General features: G+C 34.6%; 1 protein-coding gene across 7 annotated transcripts in view; it reads left to right on the forward strand.

Moving 5' to 3' along the window:
- The window catches only part of PSPC1 (paraspeckle component 1), a 62,128-nt gene that overhangs the window by 28,129 nt on the left and 14,124 nt on the right, over nucleotides 1–19,875 (forward strand). The window contains exons 7-9 of one of the 7 annotated variants that reach the window (XM_017831639.1): nucleotides 2,207–2,264; nucleotides 6,297–6,466; nucleotides 16,971–19,777. The exons of 2 other annotated variants lie outside the window; for them this stretch is intronic. In XM_017831639.1, the coding sequence (XP_017687128.1) occupies nucleotides 2,207–2,264; nucleotides 6,297–6,466; nucleotides 16,971–17,000 (258 nt within the window). In that variant the 3' untranslated portion in view covers nucleotides 17,001–19,777. 4 more of the 7 variants (XM_017831640.1, XM_017831638.1, XR_001877552.1 and 1 more) reach the window with 4 other exon arrangements.

Below are 19,875 nucleotides of genomic sequence, written 5' to 3' on the forward strand. Positions count from 1 at the left end.
GCCAGCGGCAAGTTCACCGTTGAGCAGGATCTTAGGGAGGCGGTGGTCCTTCATCTTTGAGACGTGCCCTGCCCAGAGCGAGCTAGTGCAGCTTTATAGCTCAGTACTTAACATCCGTAGCTAGCCAGTGATGTACTTGACCCTGCCTTATATGGCACTTGTCATATTAAAAAAAGACCAAACACTAAGCAACTTGCAGTTGAACCTGACATGAATCAAGTAAATTATGTGCACTAATGCAAAATCTGATACTTTGCCTTGTAGCTAAAGAGTATCTCACAACTGTTTGTGGCGTGTCCTGTTGCATGTGCACATATGCCTGTATGTGTGCACACACAGTCTAACGAATATAAATTGATAGCCATGGTGGTTTTCTGTCAGTTTGAGCTAGGGATTGACATTAGGGATGATATACCACTTTCCTTTTTGCTTCTTCATGTCAGGGCTGAAGTGTACAAGCAGACTATTATCAACAAAATTGTATCTGATTTTGTGATGTTGCTATCATTTTATGGTTTGATTGATCCTAGTAGGGGTGCTGATTTTACTTAAAATGCCAATGGATGTTACTGTGAAAGGTCTGTCAAAGTCATTGCATGCTCTGTTACAAATTTTTAACATGGGTTCTAGGGTCAAAAGAAGAGATCCTCCTTAGTGTTCCATCAATGGCCTTTTGTAGCTGGACCTTAATATCTGCATCTATCTCTTAGTTACCAGGCTTTATTTTTCCTCTCCACGCTAAGTCATATTCTTTTGAAAATAGTGTGTAATCTTCTTATGTTAAGTACATTTTCTAGGTTAATATGAGCTACTAGAAACAAAGTTGTTAACTTGAGAGCTTTTTGTCGTATATCTTATGGCAATTTCCCATAACAGGATATTTTTACAAAATTATTGATTCTGTTCTGTCAAACAATGATGTCTGCCACTTGAAGTGTGTGGAGATAGAAGACTCACGTTTAGCATCCCAAATATGATTGACCAAAGTGGAGTTTTGTCAACCTGTAAAAATCCTATGAATGTATTTTGGTTTTATTAATATTTCCATGTAAAAGTTGATTATAAACTGATTAGTTGCCTCGTATATGGATTTGTTTTCAAAGTGCATCTGTACTTATGCTCTTAAATCGTAAGTGGAATGATGTTCAAAATGAGGTAAATTGTTTTGCATATGCTTATTCTTAGCACACGTGTGTTTGCTCAAGCAGAATACATTACCATTCTTGTAAAAAATTAAGGAGAAAATTTTCAATTAAGGAGAAAATTTTCAATTAAGGAGAAAATTTTTAATTAAGGAGAAGAGTTTCTTTAGCTTTTGTTTTGAACTGTGAATTTGTTTGTATTTAATCCTTTTGATGTAATGAGTAATACTGCAATCCTTGAAATTATCTCTGATAGTATAATTTGTTTTCCTTTAAGTGATCATTTTTTGCCACTCTGGGTACTATCCTTTGAGTATTGTTTCACAGCAGGCCGTGGTTCATGGTTAGCAATGTCAGAACTCTTTTGCTGTTGGGTGACTGAGCATCAGTTGAATCTGGATCACTTTGACTTACTTGTCCGTTTAGTATAAACGCATGTTATAGTTTCTGCTAATATACTACAGTTTTATGCTGGTTTCAAAAGCATGGTCAGTATCTGAACTAGCATATCAATAGCATAATATCATTTATCAGAACACGTTCTGCCACCAGGTTAAGTCAAAACTATTGGAAAAAAGATGATCTGGCAGATTGAGTTTATATACCATAATATAACACATCAGAGCTTGGTTTCCAGTCAACACAAGCATTTTTGAATCATGAAGCCAGATTGACTATTATTGAACCACGGCCTTTAGGCAATACTGTTATAAGACTTGTTTATTTACAGTTAAAATGTAAATATACTTCTTATTAGTGAAAAACACTGCGTGAAGATGGATTGATTGCATAACTATTTGGGAGCTTTAGACTGCTGCATATGAAAAATTAAACTTGTGATATTTAATCTTTAGCACACAAAAATGTACAGCGTTGCTATATTGAACTTCCTAATCCATTTGATATTATAAAAACAGGAGAGTATAGTTAACTTCGTTCCTTGTACTATTTTTAATCGATGGAAACTTTTGAAAATTTTAACGTTTTTATTTTTATGGAGTAAATGGGAATGTTTTAAGTTCTAAGAATGATAGGTTGATCATGAAAACTATGTTTACTTTCAGAGAGAACAGGAAATGAGAATGGGTGATATGGGTCCTCGTGGAGCAATTAACATGGGAGGTAGGGATCTGAAGGAAAAAGGCTTCTGTAATGTAATTTTTTTTCTTTGGGACTGTACATGTTACTCAAGCACTATTAATCAGTGACAACTACTGGTAAAAAGGAGTAAGCAATATAAGGAAGTAAAAAATCCCACATATTTTGCTTCCGAACAGCTTTCCCTGCCCCCCGCCAAGGTGTATCTCTATTTTATTGCTTTGTCTATACATGGGAAAAAAAATAAGATGTGCAAGTTAAGAAAAACAAAAATCAGGGAAAGATGATGCTTTGGAAATTATCTGATACAAAAGAGGAATTTTATGTTCAAAAAATATTTGGCATTCTTTTGGAGGGACTGTCTATTCAGAGAAGTTTATACTGTGATTGCATGCAGTGAAATGATGGAGCGGTCAAAATTGGCAAGTTCTTGATGCGATTAATGAATAACGTGGTTGGTGTTCTACTAATTTACTGCAACTTTTTATTTGCAAATATTCTCAGTTTGCTCTTGTGACTTTAAATATTGTCACTGCTAAGAACTGTTCCTGTGAAATCTAGAAAAGTATGATAATTAGTGCTTGCTCCATATATGCAGACCGAAACAGTTTGAAATCTTACTTATCCAGTATATCTGCTTTTAAACAAGACTGAAACTTAGAGTATTTCTTCAAAAACACCAAATCTTTCTAAACTTTATTAACTGTCAATATATATCTATCAGAAACTTCCTAGTGTTAATTTAAAATAAATTAAGATGGTAATTTAAGGAAAAGTAGTAGAACTATTTTTCTGTATTTTAAACTTGAAATTACATATAAAACTTAATAAATATTGTTGCTTGACCTTTTTGAGTAATGAGAGTTTATAGACTAATGAATAGACTAACAAATCTGTTTGGTTCAGCTTTTAAAATACATTATTCACTATTTCCTTGCATTTATTAATTGAGACACATTTATAGCTGCAATATAGAAATAGGTTTTTTCTTTTGGGGATGATGAAAAGCTTTAAAAATAATTCTAAAGGAAGACATTGTGAAGTTATCTATAAGTAATGAAATGAAGCATAAATTGTGACTAAATTTTTTATTTTATAGTTGTACTTTTGCGTATCGTTGCCGCATACTTGAAAACTTCATTTAACTAAGAGACTTTGTTGCGCAGATCCACAAGATACACTTTTTACATCCAGATTTTAAGTGTGTATTTACTGCAGTTCTTGCCAGGTTTTAATGCTTAACAGTGGTGTTCATGGTCTTGTTTTCTAGCTTTTAAACCTAATACTTTTAGAAATAAATTGTGTAGTTCCAAAAGAAGTCATAGTAACACTAAACAGCTATTTTAAAATAGCCATAGCAAATAGTCTAGATTTTAGGTTAGCTGACTACAGAGATTTTGGGTTTTCTCCAGTATTTTAGCAACTCCACAAGTACAACCAAAATAATCTGACCCCGAAACCTTACAGTAGACCTTTAAATAGTAGATCTTTAGTTACTGACCTTTGCATCCATTCTCAACATTGCTGTCAGAATTGTAACTTTATTTTTAACTGACCTTTGCCCGTGCCATTTGCAACATTTCATCATGTGGGACAGTAGAGAGCTGGAGTATCTTCACTAATGGAAACATCTGTATTATATTAATAGAAGGCAGAGTACCTCTGTGACAGATTTAATAAGTGTTGGGCTGACTTGTGCAGAACTGCTCCTTCTTGTAGTTTTCAGTGAGAAGTTCTGGGAGAATTTGTATGCCTCATCTTAGCACTTAGCTGGATCTGTAATGCTAAGTGCAGCTTATAAACTTCAATATGGAAAAAAGGAACTTTTTTGGGGAACTATCTGCATTGATGAGGATTATTGACTGGCGTGTTGCCAACTGTGGCAGACTTTGGTATGTGCAGTTCAGACATTTATAGTGTACTTTTTCAGCCCTCCAGTTTGCAGAAAAAGGCTTTTTTTTTTAGTGTCTGTGCATTGTTGCATGAACACCTGTGATGGCTTTCCATCTGTTACTAAACCTGGTCCTGTAAATTAACTGCTAACATCAGTGTCCCACCAAAAAGAACGGGCAATCAAGTTGTTAGGTTTTAGCGTCTTTTGGGTGACCTCTGAATTAAAGCTAAAATACTGTCGTGGCCTCTTGCTGAAAGTGTGCAGGGCCCCACTCTCTCCTGGTATTGCACTGTGTAATTTTCCTCCTGTTAGAGCTGACTATGCCTGAAACAGGATTAATATTACAGATGTCATAGTATAGGTTGCTATATGTCACCCTAGAAGCACTCTGGGTGCATTTATATGATACAGAGCATGAGAACTTTGTTGCAGTTGACAGCGAAGTAATGCTACCTGTGTGTGGCCAGCTGGCTCAGTTTAATTAGCTTGAAAAGCCAATAACAAGTAATTTAGCATTTAGGTAATGGCGCTGCTGCCCGCACTGATCGCTGCCAACGTGATAGTCCTGCAGAGTAGGAAGAGCGTCTGAAAAGAAAAGGTTCTTTCTTATATTGGCAGTTTAGGCTTCTCCTTTTCCTTCTCTACTTCTCTACTTAACCATCTTTTAATAGATGATACTAAAAGACAATTTAGGGGTAATTCTGTTGAATTGTAGTATGATCTTCTTCCCGCTTCCTGAACTAATCATGTGGGTAGGTAAGAAGCATCCAGCTTGAGCATATCTTTGAGTTAGTGTCATAGGGAGAGATCTGGGAATTTCTCATTACTATGCTCAAAAGAGTTCTGCTTTCCAAGATTACAGGATTTTTATCTCTTCTGGTAAACTTGTTTAGCACTTTACAGGTGCTGCTGTGTTGCATGGATTGTTTTTGCTAAACAGTTTGCAGTTGACATAATGATCAAACCCAGCTCTTCAGTTTCAGCAGCAATATCTTGGATGCCATGGTTTCACTGACTGTTTTGATATGTGTAATCAAGGCAGGTAATACAGATGTAATTTTGCATACCTGCAGATAGTCATAGTACTCTGTCTGTACTGAATGGCCTGCTTACAATGATGTACATTTATATATTCATTACTGAAGAAGTACAGTTGTGATGAGAAGTGAGAGGGTTTATTTTTAAAATAACAAGCTTATTGGTCTAGCAACGTATCCGACTTCTTTGTATTCTTATGGTGTATACTTTTAAGTGTAGGCTAGGTTCTGAAGGTATTTTCATTGAAAAGAATGGATTATTTGGGGGTGGGGGAGGAGGACGCATCATCACCAGTCTTGATGATATTTCATAATGGCAAATGTGAGCTATATAATCAGACTTTTTTCTTTCTTACAACAACAGGAGAAAATGTTATGAAGGCATTTTTACCTACATGTTGAGTATGTTAATGAGTACTGGCAGAGTGGTGTGTCCTAGTGCAATATTATAGCTAAATGATCTCCTCAAAATATGTTTTCAAACTTTTTTCTACCTCTTACTTTGAATCAGAATTTTGGAGGAGACTGTTCTGTCACTTTCAGTTCTAGCAAAATTTCCCATAGTTTTCTGGTACTTTTCCCATAATAAATTACAGCTAAATACAAGATTTTATTTATACTGTATTACAAATAATTTATTGTGAAGCTGAGTACCATCTCTGGTATTGCTTTTACTGTGCACTAGATACAATTAACATAATATTGATAGAAGAGTACTTGTGAATGTACATTTCATGTGTTACGATCCCCAAAGAGCCAAGTTGCCTTATAGCTGGCAATATCTGTAAAATGACCTGAGATTTTTGCTAGTTTGTGCTGTGTATACTGCATATATATGCTGTATGAATGCTTCAGTTCCTGCACAGAAACTGTACACCTGTAAAGCTATAAAGGTTGGGATTTTCAAACACATGAGGCAAATTATGTAATGCAAAATACTAGGGATTATTGAGAATCTGTTTAAAAGCAGATGATTGAGATAAATGTACAGTCTCAAAGAATATATTTTTTTTTATTTCAAGTATTTGAAGTCTTGTACATTTGGCTTTTTAAATATTGTAAATTGTTTGTTTGTTCTTGTAAAATTAAGATAGGACAGCTCTAAGTATAGATTGTTTTGCATAGATGCGTTTAGCCCAGCACCTGCTGGTAACCAAGGCCCTCCTCCAATGATGGGTATGAATATGAACAACAGAGGAACTTTACCTGGCCCTGCAATGGGTCCTGGTCCTTCCATGGGACCAGAAGGAGCTGCAAATATGGGAACACCAATGATGCCAGATAATGGAACAGTGGTAACGTATCACAAATTTAATTACTTTGAATAGCTGTCATGTCTCATGGCCCATTTTTGTTACCAAAGGTATTTTCACGCTGAATAAGAACGTTATAGATTTTGAATCTGTTAAAAGTAATTGATAAAACTTGTTCATACAAATAATGTACAGCACAGAAGGGCGATATTTTTTTGACATTACTATGAAAACCTATTTCGCTTAGGAATGGTAATCTGTAAATTTAGACTTTTGCTGTTCTTTTCTTTTGTAAAACTAAATTCTATGAATTAGCTTGTCAGAGGTTTTGAACAGCTAAATGTTGGAAGCTATGTAGTGTGAAGATATCTTTGTGTAAACTATTTAATTTTTTGAAGCAACTTTAGTGTTCTGTTTCTTTTCTAACACTGTAAAATGCATGAGAATTGTGACAGTAATTACACCACTTAGAAAATCAGTATACCAACAGCTGTTGGGCATAACTCTTATATCAATACAGGAAAACTAGTATTGCCGAATTGCCATGGGTGGTAGGGAATATCTTGTATACATCTGGAATTTTTAATCAGAAGCAATAGGCCATTGGGATGCAGTTAAAGCACTAGCCATTTTTGCTTTGTTCTCATAGCCAGATGGTTACTTTTCCTAGCTGTAATGTCTTATGTAGAGAAACAACTATATCATTTTAAAATCTGATTTTTACATATTTTTTCAATACTATTCTGTTAATAGATATTTGGGTTACTGGTGGTATGATATAAAGTGATTCTGTTATAGTTTTATTGGAACATGGAAGCATTTTGTAGCTGCATCTTTTTATATATGCCTTCTCAACAGTATCTGTCTGTGGCTGAGCAATCTGTATAATGAAGTTTGAACTAAAAATTTTGTTCCTTAGAGGAAAAATGAGATTTTGATTTTGCACTAAATATATGATGAGTCTGGTCTTTACAAATTAAAAAGGAGAGGATCTCACTTCATGTTTTAGGAGCCAGCTCATTTTATCAGTTGTATAGTTTCTCATGAAGTAGGGAAGATGCTATTCACAAAATACTGGTTTGGGAGATGCTTTTGCTGTAGACCACTGTGTTATTGGTCACCTCTAGAACATTCTGTTGTGATTATACAGACATTGAAAAAGAGGCGTACGGAAAAGAGCATGGTATCGTAAATCATGGTATCTAACTTAAACTGTTGTTTTTCTACAAAAAGTCATTCCAGGTATGAAAATGTAGGGAATGTACTGACACTTCAAAATGCATGTTTTAAAAAATGTTTCTTTACTTCCATTTTCTTGTGCATGCTTCTGAAGGACAAATTAGGTTTTATTTTTTGCTTCATTTTGGACTTTGAGTGTTCTCAGTTTGGAGGACAGACCCCTACAGAAAGGCGTAGCCTTATTGTATTGTTACTGTTGGAAAGACACTTTAAAGATCCTGTGAGAGGTCTCTACTAAAACACTGTAACAGTTCATTTCCAGTGAGGGATATGGAGACCATGCTTTATAGACCAGAAATAAAAATTTAATTTTTTAAATTTAATGTTTTTCTGAAGTTTTAAGAGGAAAGTTGTAGTAATCTTCTTTTTGTTCCGCTGCAGTCTTTTGAACCACAGATTGTCTTTGAACATAACATTTTCAAAGTAGCTTCCCCCATGTACTTTATTGGAGGTTGTTAATTACTGAAGTTTTCTCATTAGCTGGAGAGAGGTTTCCTTATTGGAAAGAGGACTTTACTTTTTGGCCAAAAGTCAAATGGTAAAAATTATCAGGAGTACATGATAAATTATTTGTTGAAATTCAAATCCATTGCTGACAAGCTGGCGTGAGTTAAAGATAATTTTTAAACAGATTTATCCAGTGCTGCAGATTTAAAGGTTCTTTGGCTCAGTAATAGTTCTTTATGCAGCTTTTGAAGTAACATTTCTCTTATTCAATGTCAAACACATATATACAACCATGATCTAAGTTGCATATATTTTTATCTTTATAGATTTAATGCTGTTTTTTAGCAAAATATATGTGAACTAGCAGACTTGAGAACTGCAGAGCTCTGCTGCTCTTTCTGGAGTTAGGCTTTCAGAAGAATTCTGTTCTGATTCAGGCGTACAAATAAAGTGCTGGTCTTGAATGTCCTTGTCGAACTCTGAATACCTGGGCAGTTAATGTAGATCTCTATGCAGAAGGAATTTCTTCTGAAAGCATAACTGTCCTCAACAGGTGAATGATGAGTTATTTCCAGATCTGATTGTACCATGTATCTGTGCTTTTAATGGTTTATGTTATGTTGAGTTTAAATTTCACCATGTGGGGTTCTATTTTTAAACACTTACATAAATACTGAACTGTAAGTGCTCAGATGCACGTTTTCTGTTTTAGGTCTTAATTACTAAGCAAATAAATTTGTGTAAGCATATATACCTTTATTAATATTGGGCACAGAGCTAAGGAAAATAAATGTGGAATATTAACTGGATTTTTATCCTAGATTGATATTTCAGAATAAACTTTAGATACATATGAAGTTTTTTTAAACTAAGCATAGTCCAGTTATGCATTTTGTGACTAATGTAATTTTATTTGGATAGGGTTTTAAAAGTCTTAACTAAAGATTTCTAAAGTACCGTGTAAAAGACTGATTCCAGGTAGCATGGACTTGAAGTATCCACAGATATATGGATATAGAAGTCTTCACGTTATATTGCTATTAAAAGAATAAATGTGCTCTATCTGGAAATAAAAAAGCTGATCCTCCCCAGCCCCCAGTTTGACAATGTTTCTGTGTCTAATTTTTTTAAGGGAGAAGCATTGTAGTTGGTATTTAAGGCAGAATAGCGCTCAGGTATAAAACTGTTTGCTGTCTCCTCTGTTACATAGAGAATATATATTACTATAGATGTGCTTGTAAAGATGAAGTTACTTTTAGCACCAGAGTTGATCTTAAGTATTGCTTTTAATTTTTAATTTACTTTACAAAGTTGGAGCATAACATTAGCACTCTTTAATTTCCAGCTCTTTTCCCATAATAACTAATTGAATTGCTCCTTTCTTCCTTCTATGTGTGATCCTGATTCTGCTGGACTATCTGCTGAACTCCATGACAACATCACTTGTGGTTTTTGTTGTAACTCGTATTTGGCATGTTCCAAATGGACTTGTATTAGCATAATGAGAGATTCCCTCAAGGAGGTCCATCACAGATGGGTTCACCTCTGGTTAGTAGGACGGGCTCTGAAACTCCTCAGCCGCCAATGAGTGGTGTAGGTGCCGTCAGTGGTGGACCTGGTGGCTTTGGTAGAGGAAACCCGGGGGGCAACTTTGAAGGACCTAACAAGCGTCGCAGATACTAAATCTGAATTCATTCCTTACTGTTTTAGAAATTCCAGTAAAACTATACAGTATATGCCTTTATAATTTTAGCTGTTATCTGGAAACGGTTCTATTGTTATTGTAGTCTTTAAAACGGTTTCTTTTGTAAAACTTTTTTTTGTATTCAGTCATAGGCTTTGTAGTATAGAGCAGAAATGATGCGGATCATTATGTAAGGCAATGTGTTTGTGACTAGCGAAATACAATGTGTGACTATGCTGTAAAACGTGCAGTTATCTGATAACAATAAAAAAATCACTGGAAAGTATTTTGAGAATGTTATTACTAATACTGAGTGAGAATAATTTTATGCTTAATTATAAGTGGCATCATTTTCATTCTTACGTAGTTCATACTATGTGTCAAAAAAGTTCCATTCTTAATAGTGAATCTGTTTAGCTAAACTGCGTGGTGCAGTACATACTATGAAAAACTTACAACACAGCTGCTTCTGTTTTGACTTTGGAAGAGCATAAAATTTTATACAAAGTGTTCTCAAGGCTACTGTGTCCTTGCATCTCAGTGTACCATTGCAAACTTAGTCACAATAGGTTTATCGACAGAGTATATCTGTTAAACACATTTCTAGAAAATTTAACCTGGGAAAGAAAAAACTTTGGAAAGGAATCTGTATGTATGCTTTACTCATAACAAATGAATGATTTTGCCTAAACCATACTTATGCAGAAGAAAATTTGTTGTGACATCTGTGTTCTGGTGATGGTTAAAGTATCTTGCCATTGTGAGGAAGGAGACATTTCTGCAAGCTGGTTTGAAGCCTTGCAGTGTGTAGTGCATCATTATTAAAAAGTATACATTTTCCCCAGAAGTTATTTTGAATAGAAACACATCAATGTGTAACTATTTAATAAGGAAGCAAATATATGTTTTCTAGTGAAAATAAGTGTTTGTTTATAGTTGAGTAATATGCATTTAGAAGGATTGCACTAGTGTTCTTCATAAAGGTTTTACAGAATGACGAATTTGAAAAATACCCGACTCAGGATAGACTTGCTGATTGAGTTGTAAGATAAAACTGATGGTAAAGCTGTTAGGAAGCTTATTGTGATTCTGATTTTGTCAGTCATGGAAGATGATGGAAAAGACCTATTGGTTCTATTCCTGTAATGGCAAATAAGTAGGGATGTAAGAACTGTTTTTATCAGTTCGCTCACATTTTCAGAGATAGAAATGACTTAATTTTATCTGCATGAATACCGATACTAAGTTGATTAAAAACTGATTTGAGATAACCTGGTGCCCTAATTATATCAAAACGGTATATACATAGCTGAACATGGAATGCACATAGCAGAGAGGGCATGTATGTGTTACTTGTTAATGTAGCAGTGATAGTCTTGGTGGCTTTAATACTGAGCAAATGGGTAACAAGAAAATTGCAGCATTGCTGGAATTTTGGAAGTACCCTGTTACTTAAATTGCCAGTGTAATAGGACTCAAGATAGCTATCGTTTTCATAGAATGCAGGAGCTATGTGTAGGTCCTTACTTGTGATATCTATAACTGATAAGTGTTTTGCTCTAGACTGTCTTTAGTGTTACCATTTTTTACTTGATTTGAGATACATGCTACACTTCATAGTTTGTAATGCAACAGCAAATTATGCTCAGAGTGTGAAATACTCTTTCCCCTACTTGATCTATGTATCACATTATGGCAGTCATTCTTGAAATAAACCACAACCAAAACTGCAACTGGTTTTGCTTAGCAAGCTAGTCCTAAAACTCAACTTTTGGAAAATTTCTGGTTTTTCACTAGTGTAAACCAGTGTTTGCATGTAGCAACTACTTAAGCTCTCTGCTTTGGTATCCTGCATTCAGTTGAAAATGCAGTTTACATTGATGTTAAGTAAGGTTTCTAAATATGAGATTACTTTTTTCTCATCTTTCTGGCCATGTCCATGACATTTTTTAGGGGATTGAGAAAGCATCGGTGTGAATTGGTAGTTCTAAACTGTAAAGCTGTACAAGGAACATGTTTTAAATATAACTTGACTAGATTCAAGAGATTTGTTCTTTTTTTTTTTTAATGCAAAAGACTGTGTCATTCAGGCCTTTTAGCTAACTTCTGTGTATTTGTTTATGATATATAACCTCCTCCTTGTAGTGTCTTGAGTATGTTTCAGAAATACATTAAACATACCAAATCTGCAAAAGTGGTTCATTCTTTCCTTGCAGCTTCATACTATTTTAAATGCATGTTTATTGCACTGCATTTTTGCTAGCAAGTGGAGGTATGTATGTGTTTGAAAGTTACTGTACATTTTAATTAATATTAGTGATTCCACAGTTGTGAGCTACCCTTCCTGTAAACCTCTGCATGGTAGCAGTGGATTTGTCATCTGTCCTTACTGCATGAAATCATCTAATCTCTTACGTATCCTTGAACCAAGTGCTAACAAATAAATACTGAAGTGTTGACTTTGGGCACACTGAAGATTTCATGAAGAATGCCTTTTGTAGCTGATGACACACTGCCAAATTCAGCTCTTAATAAAAGCTTTCTTAGGACTGCCTGGCTGTGTTGATTGCACACAGCTCAACTCTAAAGGGAGGGCTTCTTGTTTTGCCGAATGTGCTAGTAACTGATTCTAGCTATACAATAAACACCTAATTTCCTTAAAAGAGGAATGGTCTCAGTTTGTTTCCTAAGCAGTGTTGTTTCTTGAAGGTTCTGCCTTTGCACTGAAGTGATTGATTTTTCTTGCTTCTCATCTGGCTGATGGGTTTATAATTTTTTCTGTGTACACATGTACTTAAGTTTTTGAGTACCTTTGCTCTGTTTGAGTAGAAAGCACAGTGGAGTCCTGACTCTGCTGTGTGCTGTGCTAAAACAAATAGGTTTGGAATGTATACAAAATTGACAACTACAACACACTTGCTTTTGTAACCTACTTACTGAGCTTTTACATTCCTGAAATTTCCATCTGAACTGCTTGATTTTCATGTGAGATACAGTTTTAATACTGAAAAATAACAAAGCTTTATGATTCCATTTAAGTTAAAGAAAACATGCCACTACCAGACTCTGGCTTGTCTAACTGCATTTGCATTTGTCACTTCAGTCATTTGAAAGGGAGCAATTGGGCACTTAAGAAATAAAAAATTCATTTTGGTTTTGAGTTACTGTCTTTGTAATTCTGTCCAGTGTGCTCATTAGATAGAGCATGTTGATATCTTAGGAAACTTTGTGGTGATTCAAATATACTTTACTGTATTTATTTCCTAAGAAAAATACAAATTACTATGGATTACCTAGAGAGAAAATTCCTGTCCTTAAGTTGTTTAGTTTATTGTCCATTTATATTTTACCCAGCTGTACATAAAGACACTTATAAACTGGAGATTCTTACTGGAAAAGAAGGCAAGAAAACTATGAACTAAATATTGCATTAATTTAATTCTAACCATAATCCATTAGGATTTTATAGCATGCCACCTTTGAGGAGCATTCTGATCTAAAATATCTTGTCATATTTTAAAATGTTATACCAAAATAATTTTCTCCCTTTTCCACTTTTGATGTCAGGTGTAGAATAATCTTTAGTTACAAATCTTTGAAAACGCAGTGACATCGATGAACTACACACTGCTAAACGGTCACAATCTGCCTTGAGATAACTTGGCTCAAAAATGCTGAAATAACCCATCTAAAGGCAGATTCTCAAGTTAAACCCATTAGGCCTTTTAAAGAGAAAAAATGCACTTGGAGGTGAGATATTCAGCAGATGAGTGGTGTGCTCTGATGGCATGAAGTTCATTTTACTTAAGCATGTTGCAGAAACGAATTTTTTTCATACTTTATATATATTTATAACAAGTTGGATCATAATTTTTCCCTTTGCAAATCAAAATAAACTGTAATTGAGCTATTTAAATGGCAAGGAAAGCTGGGTAGTGACTGGAGTCAGTTTACATTGAAGACAAATGTGAAGGGATTATTCTAAATCCCATTCCCAAGACTTGAAGTGGTGCATATCCGTAGGTGGTTTTAAAGTCTGCATCCAGCATCTTTTGTTAGCTTGTGCTTGTGCCCAAGGCTGGGGGACTTGAGAGAGCACATACTTCAAATGAAATTTGTCTTCTCAGGGGCCCTGAAATTATTAATATTGGCACTGTGCTGTCATTCAGATGCAAAATTATCTTGGGATTTGGTGCTTTCTTTGGACTGTTAGCTCGCTTCTGTAGCACGAGGGAATATCTGTCCAAACTTCCCTGATTCATGAACAGTAAGGAGGGAGTGAGTGTGATCTGTGGGAAATGGAGAGGCTGGACATTACTACTCCAGATGATTCCATTCAGTGCTAATTTAGTAGAAAATGTTGGACTGTAGTAACCCAAAAGCATTTGCTTTCTTAAAAATTCATGTATTGAACTGTGAGGACTTAGTAACAACAGGGTCGACTAAAAAGTTGAAATACCCAATGTCAGGTATAATTTTTCCCATTGAATTGGGGTTTTATTGCCTTTTGGGATATACTGCGAAATAGTCTTAGTAGGTAGTCTCACTAGTTCGGTGTTTTGTTGATAGTTTTGTGGTTTTCCCCATAAAGTATTTTTTAAAAATCATAGTTGTAGGCATTTCAGGTGTGTTTTCACAGTACTCCATGGAATACTTTATAAAAGTTTATAAAAATTAAGTTTATAAAAATTAAGTTTATAAAAATTAAGTTTATAAAAATTAAGTTATCTATGTCTAAAATGTTACTTGTAGAATAGATAAAACAGAACATTTTCATGAAAACAGTACTTTTGATGATTTTAAATGCATGGAAACAAACCCTTAATTGTTCATTTTTAGTGGGATAGATTTAATAGGTCTTTTCCATCTTTAACTTCCTTAAAATACTATGAAAATTTATATAAGATTGTAATTTGGAGGTATTCTTATTAATGACCTCAGCCTGACTCTTAAAAGCAATAAGAGATGGGTTTCTTCAGAAAAGAGTTTGGAACAGCAACCATTTTTCCCTAATTAAAGGAACTCCTCAAAAAGGTTTAAATTCAGAGATGACTGTAGCGTACTTGCAGGTAAAACCATTAGAAGAACCCCTGCTTTCATATAACGATTATTATGTACCCAAATCACATTAAAAGAAAAAACCCAATTTTGTAAATGCAAGTAAAAACTTAACTGATTTTTATGTGGTCCCTCGAGTAGAGAACAAAATGCTCATAATGAGAGGTATGGGATTCAAAAGGAACTTGACTGTGTTACTACATACATGTGTTGATAAGGTTTTTCCATTTGTTTTGGTAAATGGTTTGTCTAGCGTTTCCATTGTTCCTAGTTTTACTAGTGTGCTTTTTAATCTCAATTTCTGTAGAATAAAGCATAGCTGTATAATTTGATTGAATTTACATGCTAATTGTATGTGGGACATTAAGTGCTTGACTTGAAAGAATTGCAGTGAGAATAAAGATACTGTTCTTGCCTTTAAGTGAAAAAAACCTGTGTAGATCCTGGAACAGGAATAAGCGTGAAGGGTCCTGTATGTAAATTGAAAAAAAAAAATGGGAGAGAGGGAATAAAGTAATGTAATGAAATGGGAGAAGTGTGGTTCAATTTTATATCTACAGCAGATTCACAAAAGTAACTTGAAATCTTGTTCTACGTGAAAACCACAAACCAACTAATTTTTAATGTAAAAGATGGAAATACCAGGTACATTCATGCTTGGATTTTTTAAACTGAGTTTAGTGTTGTGGAGATGGCCAAGGAATAGCAGAAAAACTGAAATTAATTATTGTTCTAAAAATACTTAATATTTTTTGGACGTACAGTGGGGTCACTGCAGTTGGCTGTGTTTCTTCTATGTTGTTATGGAGTTGTTCTGTAGGGCTTGCTTTTGCGGCTGAATACAGCAGCTGTATACAGCACACACACGATGTTGTCGTAAGTATGAAACAGCTGATTTTAAGATTGCTAGCCTCTCATCAAACCAGTGAAACTCCAGTCTTACATCTGTGTCAGACAGAGAAGCACCAAACAGAAGACCGTGGTAAAGAAAAATAAAATAGTACATATTTGTTAGTAATGATGGGATGGGATTAAGGTATTTTCATTAATTTTTTGCCTTGCAATCAATTTTTTATTTGTTTGACAGGGAATGTAATTTTATTATCAGTGAATATTTGAAATAAAAAAATCCTTTCCTAAACAAAACACCTCTCCCAAAAAAAACCCCAAACCCAAAAAATCTCGGTGCAAATCCCACCCGTGAGCAAAACAGGTCTTCCCTCTTTAAATGCTTAAGCAGGGTGGAAGAGGAAATGTAATAAATGTAAAAATATTATGTAAAAACCACAAGGATTTGTTGTAATTCTTTTTGCATCTGTTTGCTCTTGATGTTCTGGGCATTTTAATGTGTTTCTTTTTTTAAAAAAAAGTTCTATTACTGTTCATTCTTAGCTCTAAAAGGATTTATTTGGCAGTGCTGTTACTAAGCATTAAGTATTTTATCTAGTGTAAAATTGCATGAAAAACCGCTGCTGCATAAACCAGCTCCCACAGTACTGTAGAATGCAGTCTTTGAATTGCCAGCTGGAATTAGTCTTTCAAACTGCTTCCAAATGTTTTAAATATTTGTATGCTAATGGAAAATTGGAAATATTTTTGTGCATATTTAAAATAATTCAGTACATGCATTGCTGCAGATATGAATAGCCCTTTGCCCTCCTTGCTGCTCGGTCCTGCTTCTTGCCTGCCCTGTGTGCCCCTTGCATCCCTGTGCCCAGGCAGTGAGCAGGGGAAAGGAGACCCAGTGGGAGTTGCAATTCTTCTCATTTCAGTGTGGAAGGAAAGAAGAGCAAGGAGCGGGCAGTAGAGCAGGACTCTTCATAACTGTGCAGAAATAGCTTAGTTTGTGCTGTAGACACAGAATGTAATTTTGTATATGTTCTCATTAAGTGGCTTTGGTAGGATCTTCAGTACTTCTAAGAAATATATATCTTAGAACAAATAGATAAGAAGCATGTTGAGGACTTTAGATATATGAATAACATGGTTATGTTTTATGTTCTGAGTGATAATTGGTCTAAGAAGGAAAGTATTTGAAGTAATGAAGAAAAAAATGTGCACTAAAATGTTGAGCCAAATTTTTTGTGTGAGCTTGACCTGTCTGTTCACTTTCTGCAGTTGCCAAGAAGGTTACATGCAAGCCAGTAAAATACGGAAAATAGTGTTCTCCGTGATTTCTCCAGAAAAGATGCTATACGCAGTTGCTTTAAAGAAGCAAGACTATTCACATGTACTTTTTCTTGGAAGAAAATATGTAAACTGCAATTAAAAAGATGGAAATACTGTCTTTTAAAATGCTAACGGTCTTCATTCTTTGACACAATAGCACTGTGTTGTTCCATATATTATGTTTTGCTTTTAAGGGAAAGAGCATGTGAAAGGTAAGCCACAGCTCCAGTTCTAATCAGCTTCAAATCAAAAGCCTTTTCCAGAAGGCACAGAAGGAAAACTGTAATAATGAAACAGTAGTTCATTTTCAGTTTTGTTCCAGTTTGGAACATTGTGCTTCTAGAACTTCCAGCATTGTATCAGTAGCAGTTCCACATCTGACATTTTCAGAACCAGAGCCGTGCCAAATAATGTAAATAAAGTTTCTGCCTTAGTGTGTCAAGAGTGCGATTACTGCATTTCAAAAACTGAATGTTTATATAGAGTTTTTAAAGAAAATGTATGAAAGCACTGTCATATATTGAATTGCTGGTTTAAAAGTGAAAATTATGTCAACTTGCCAGTTGGGATGGCTGTGCTTTTAGAACCATTTTTGGGTATGTGTCAGGTTATCGTTGCCATGTTAGTCTTTGTGCAGTTTTTGTAATGCCACTTCATGCGAGTTCACCATCATTCTTGCATCACAATTGTGTATTTTCATATTTTAGTCGCATTGATGAATGCAAGTGACTGTAGAACGGGGGTTCTAGAGCATTTGTTTTGTAATATGTAAGTTGTTTAGGAGAATTTTTCATTGCTAAGCTTGCTTTCTGTTTGGTGTTCACTCTGCATGTTTTGAGCAAAATACATTTTTTCTATTGCATAGGGGGAAAAAGTAACAAGTAATGAAAAAGTATTTATTAGGAGAGTAAATGGCAATCCTGTATGCCTCTTATGGCTTCTAAAATGGCAGCTGATTCAGGAGAATAAAATCACTTGGTATACTTCCTGCATCATTACTCTAGACTTTTTCCTGCTTAGGGCACACTTCAGTATTTATATTAAAGATAAAAAAATAAATCTGTTTAGTTTCCATCTGCTTTTAATCCCAAGTAAATTAAGTCCAAATGTCTTGATGTTTGCTCTGAATAGTACTCTAACACCCCAAGTTGCATTAAACATGAAAAAAAATCAGTTTGAGTTTCATAGTTTTTAAAACAAAACTTTTTAACTAATAAGTTAGAGTAAGCCAGTCCTCTGAGGCCCTGAGAAAGCACAAATCTATGGAGAAATCATGCTCTTGTTTTGAGTTGCATTATGTTACTGAGCATGCATTTTTTATTCTTTGGGACTGTTGTGTGAAACTGTGTTACAAAGATTTAATAAGAAATATAATTTGTCTTATTTTATCCAGTTATAAGTATTAATTCATTACTAGCATCCTAAAAATAGAATTGGTAATTTAGCTACATATACTTTACTGCAGATGATGGCATGTAGTGTGAGTATCAGAAACAGAGTAATTCAAGTGTTGGTAGTTACTAGTAGTATGTTGTGCTTTTAGGCCTAGGTGGATAAAAGCTGATCTCGAGCATAGCAGTGTTTTGCCCAGAACCTTGAAACTACATTTGCATTTCTGCTTTATTGCTGTGGTAGTCACAGAAGTACTCACAGGTTTGAAAGTGTACGTCTAGATATTTGAGGGAGAAGGAGATAAAGGATTGATTAATGTATGTTGCTTAATTCTTGAGGCATCGGTTGGGAAAACTGGTATTGTAGAATCTTCTTTGTATGATAATTTTTTAAAAAATCAAAATTTTTTAAACAGTCTTGTATATTCAAAACTGCCAATGTGGAGGTGTATCATTAAAGAGGTGGAAAAACTGTATTTTACTAAAAGTCTTATTTGAGTTCTTGATCTTTCTCTGATTAGACATTGAGGATATTGTGCCTCTAACCTTCTGTTATTAAATTCTTCAAACTTCTGCAAGGCTTTAAAAGGGGTGTGAGGATGTAAGGTGACATACTGACTACAGGATTGGGCCGAATCATTAGTCTTTGAAGCTTGTTACTGGCCTACTCTGGTTATCCTAACCCATTCCATTTAAGACACTGTTTTCTGTTGTGTATTCCAGGTTTTCTTCTGTTGTAAAAGCATTAAATTTTCTTTATGATGTGGAAGATACGAGCTGTATGAAGTTTTATTTGAGGATTCTAACACTGAACTTGATGGAAATGGGTTAAAGAAAAGCATCAGATGTCAGATGCACAGTAAAAACAGTTCTTTATATGATTTGGCAGGTTGTTACGTATCTCTCCATATGTGTTTTATAAGTATATGAATATAATTTTTGTATTCTTAATCTGTTGTGTCGTTAAAAAGAATTTGTCTCTTCTTAAGGGGGCAAAAAAAAAAGGACTTTGTTCTGGATTAATTAAATTTCAGAGTTTCTCTTTTGTGTAAATAAATACACAATAATTAACAGAATACATGAGAACTTAATAGTTATCCTTTCTAAACTCACAGGTGTATGGAAATACTAATATGGAAAAGTAAAAGTAGATAAGTGCTCTTCATAGATTTACAGATGGGGAGATAAAATTGTGGAAAAACAGGAAGATGTGGTTTGACCTCATCTTTCAGTTTGCTGCATCTAAAAATTTAGAAACTCTCATAGAATTAAAAACCCCAAGTAATGACTCTTAGAAATGTCATCTAAACTTCTTAAATGTTGTTTCAGAATTCTGCTATAAATAAAACTAGTTCAGTGTGAACATTCAAATAAAATCCATGTTTTAATGGACAAAGTAAGTCTGAAAGCCAGTGTTTCATTAAGATGNTTTTCTTATATTTTTAGTTTTTATCTACATAACC

Source organism: Lepidothrix coronata, unplaced genomic scaffold (assembly GCF_001604755.1).
Source record: "Lepidothrix coronata isolate B3197 unplaced genomic scaffold, Lepidothrix_coronata-1.0 Scaffold194, whole genome shotgun sequence".
Classification (NCBI taxonomy): domain Eukaryota; kingdom Metazoa; phylum Chordata; class Aves; order Passeriformes; family Pipridae; genus Lepidothrix; species Lepidothrix coronata.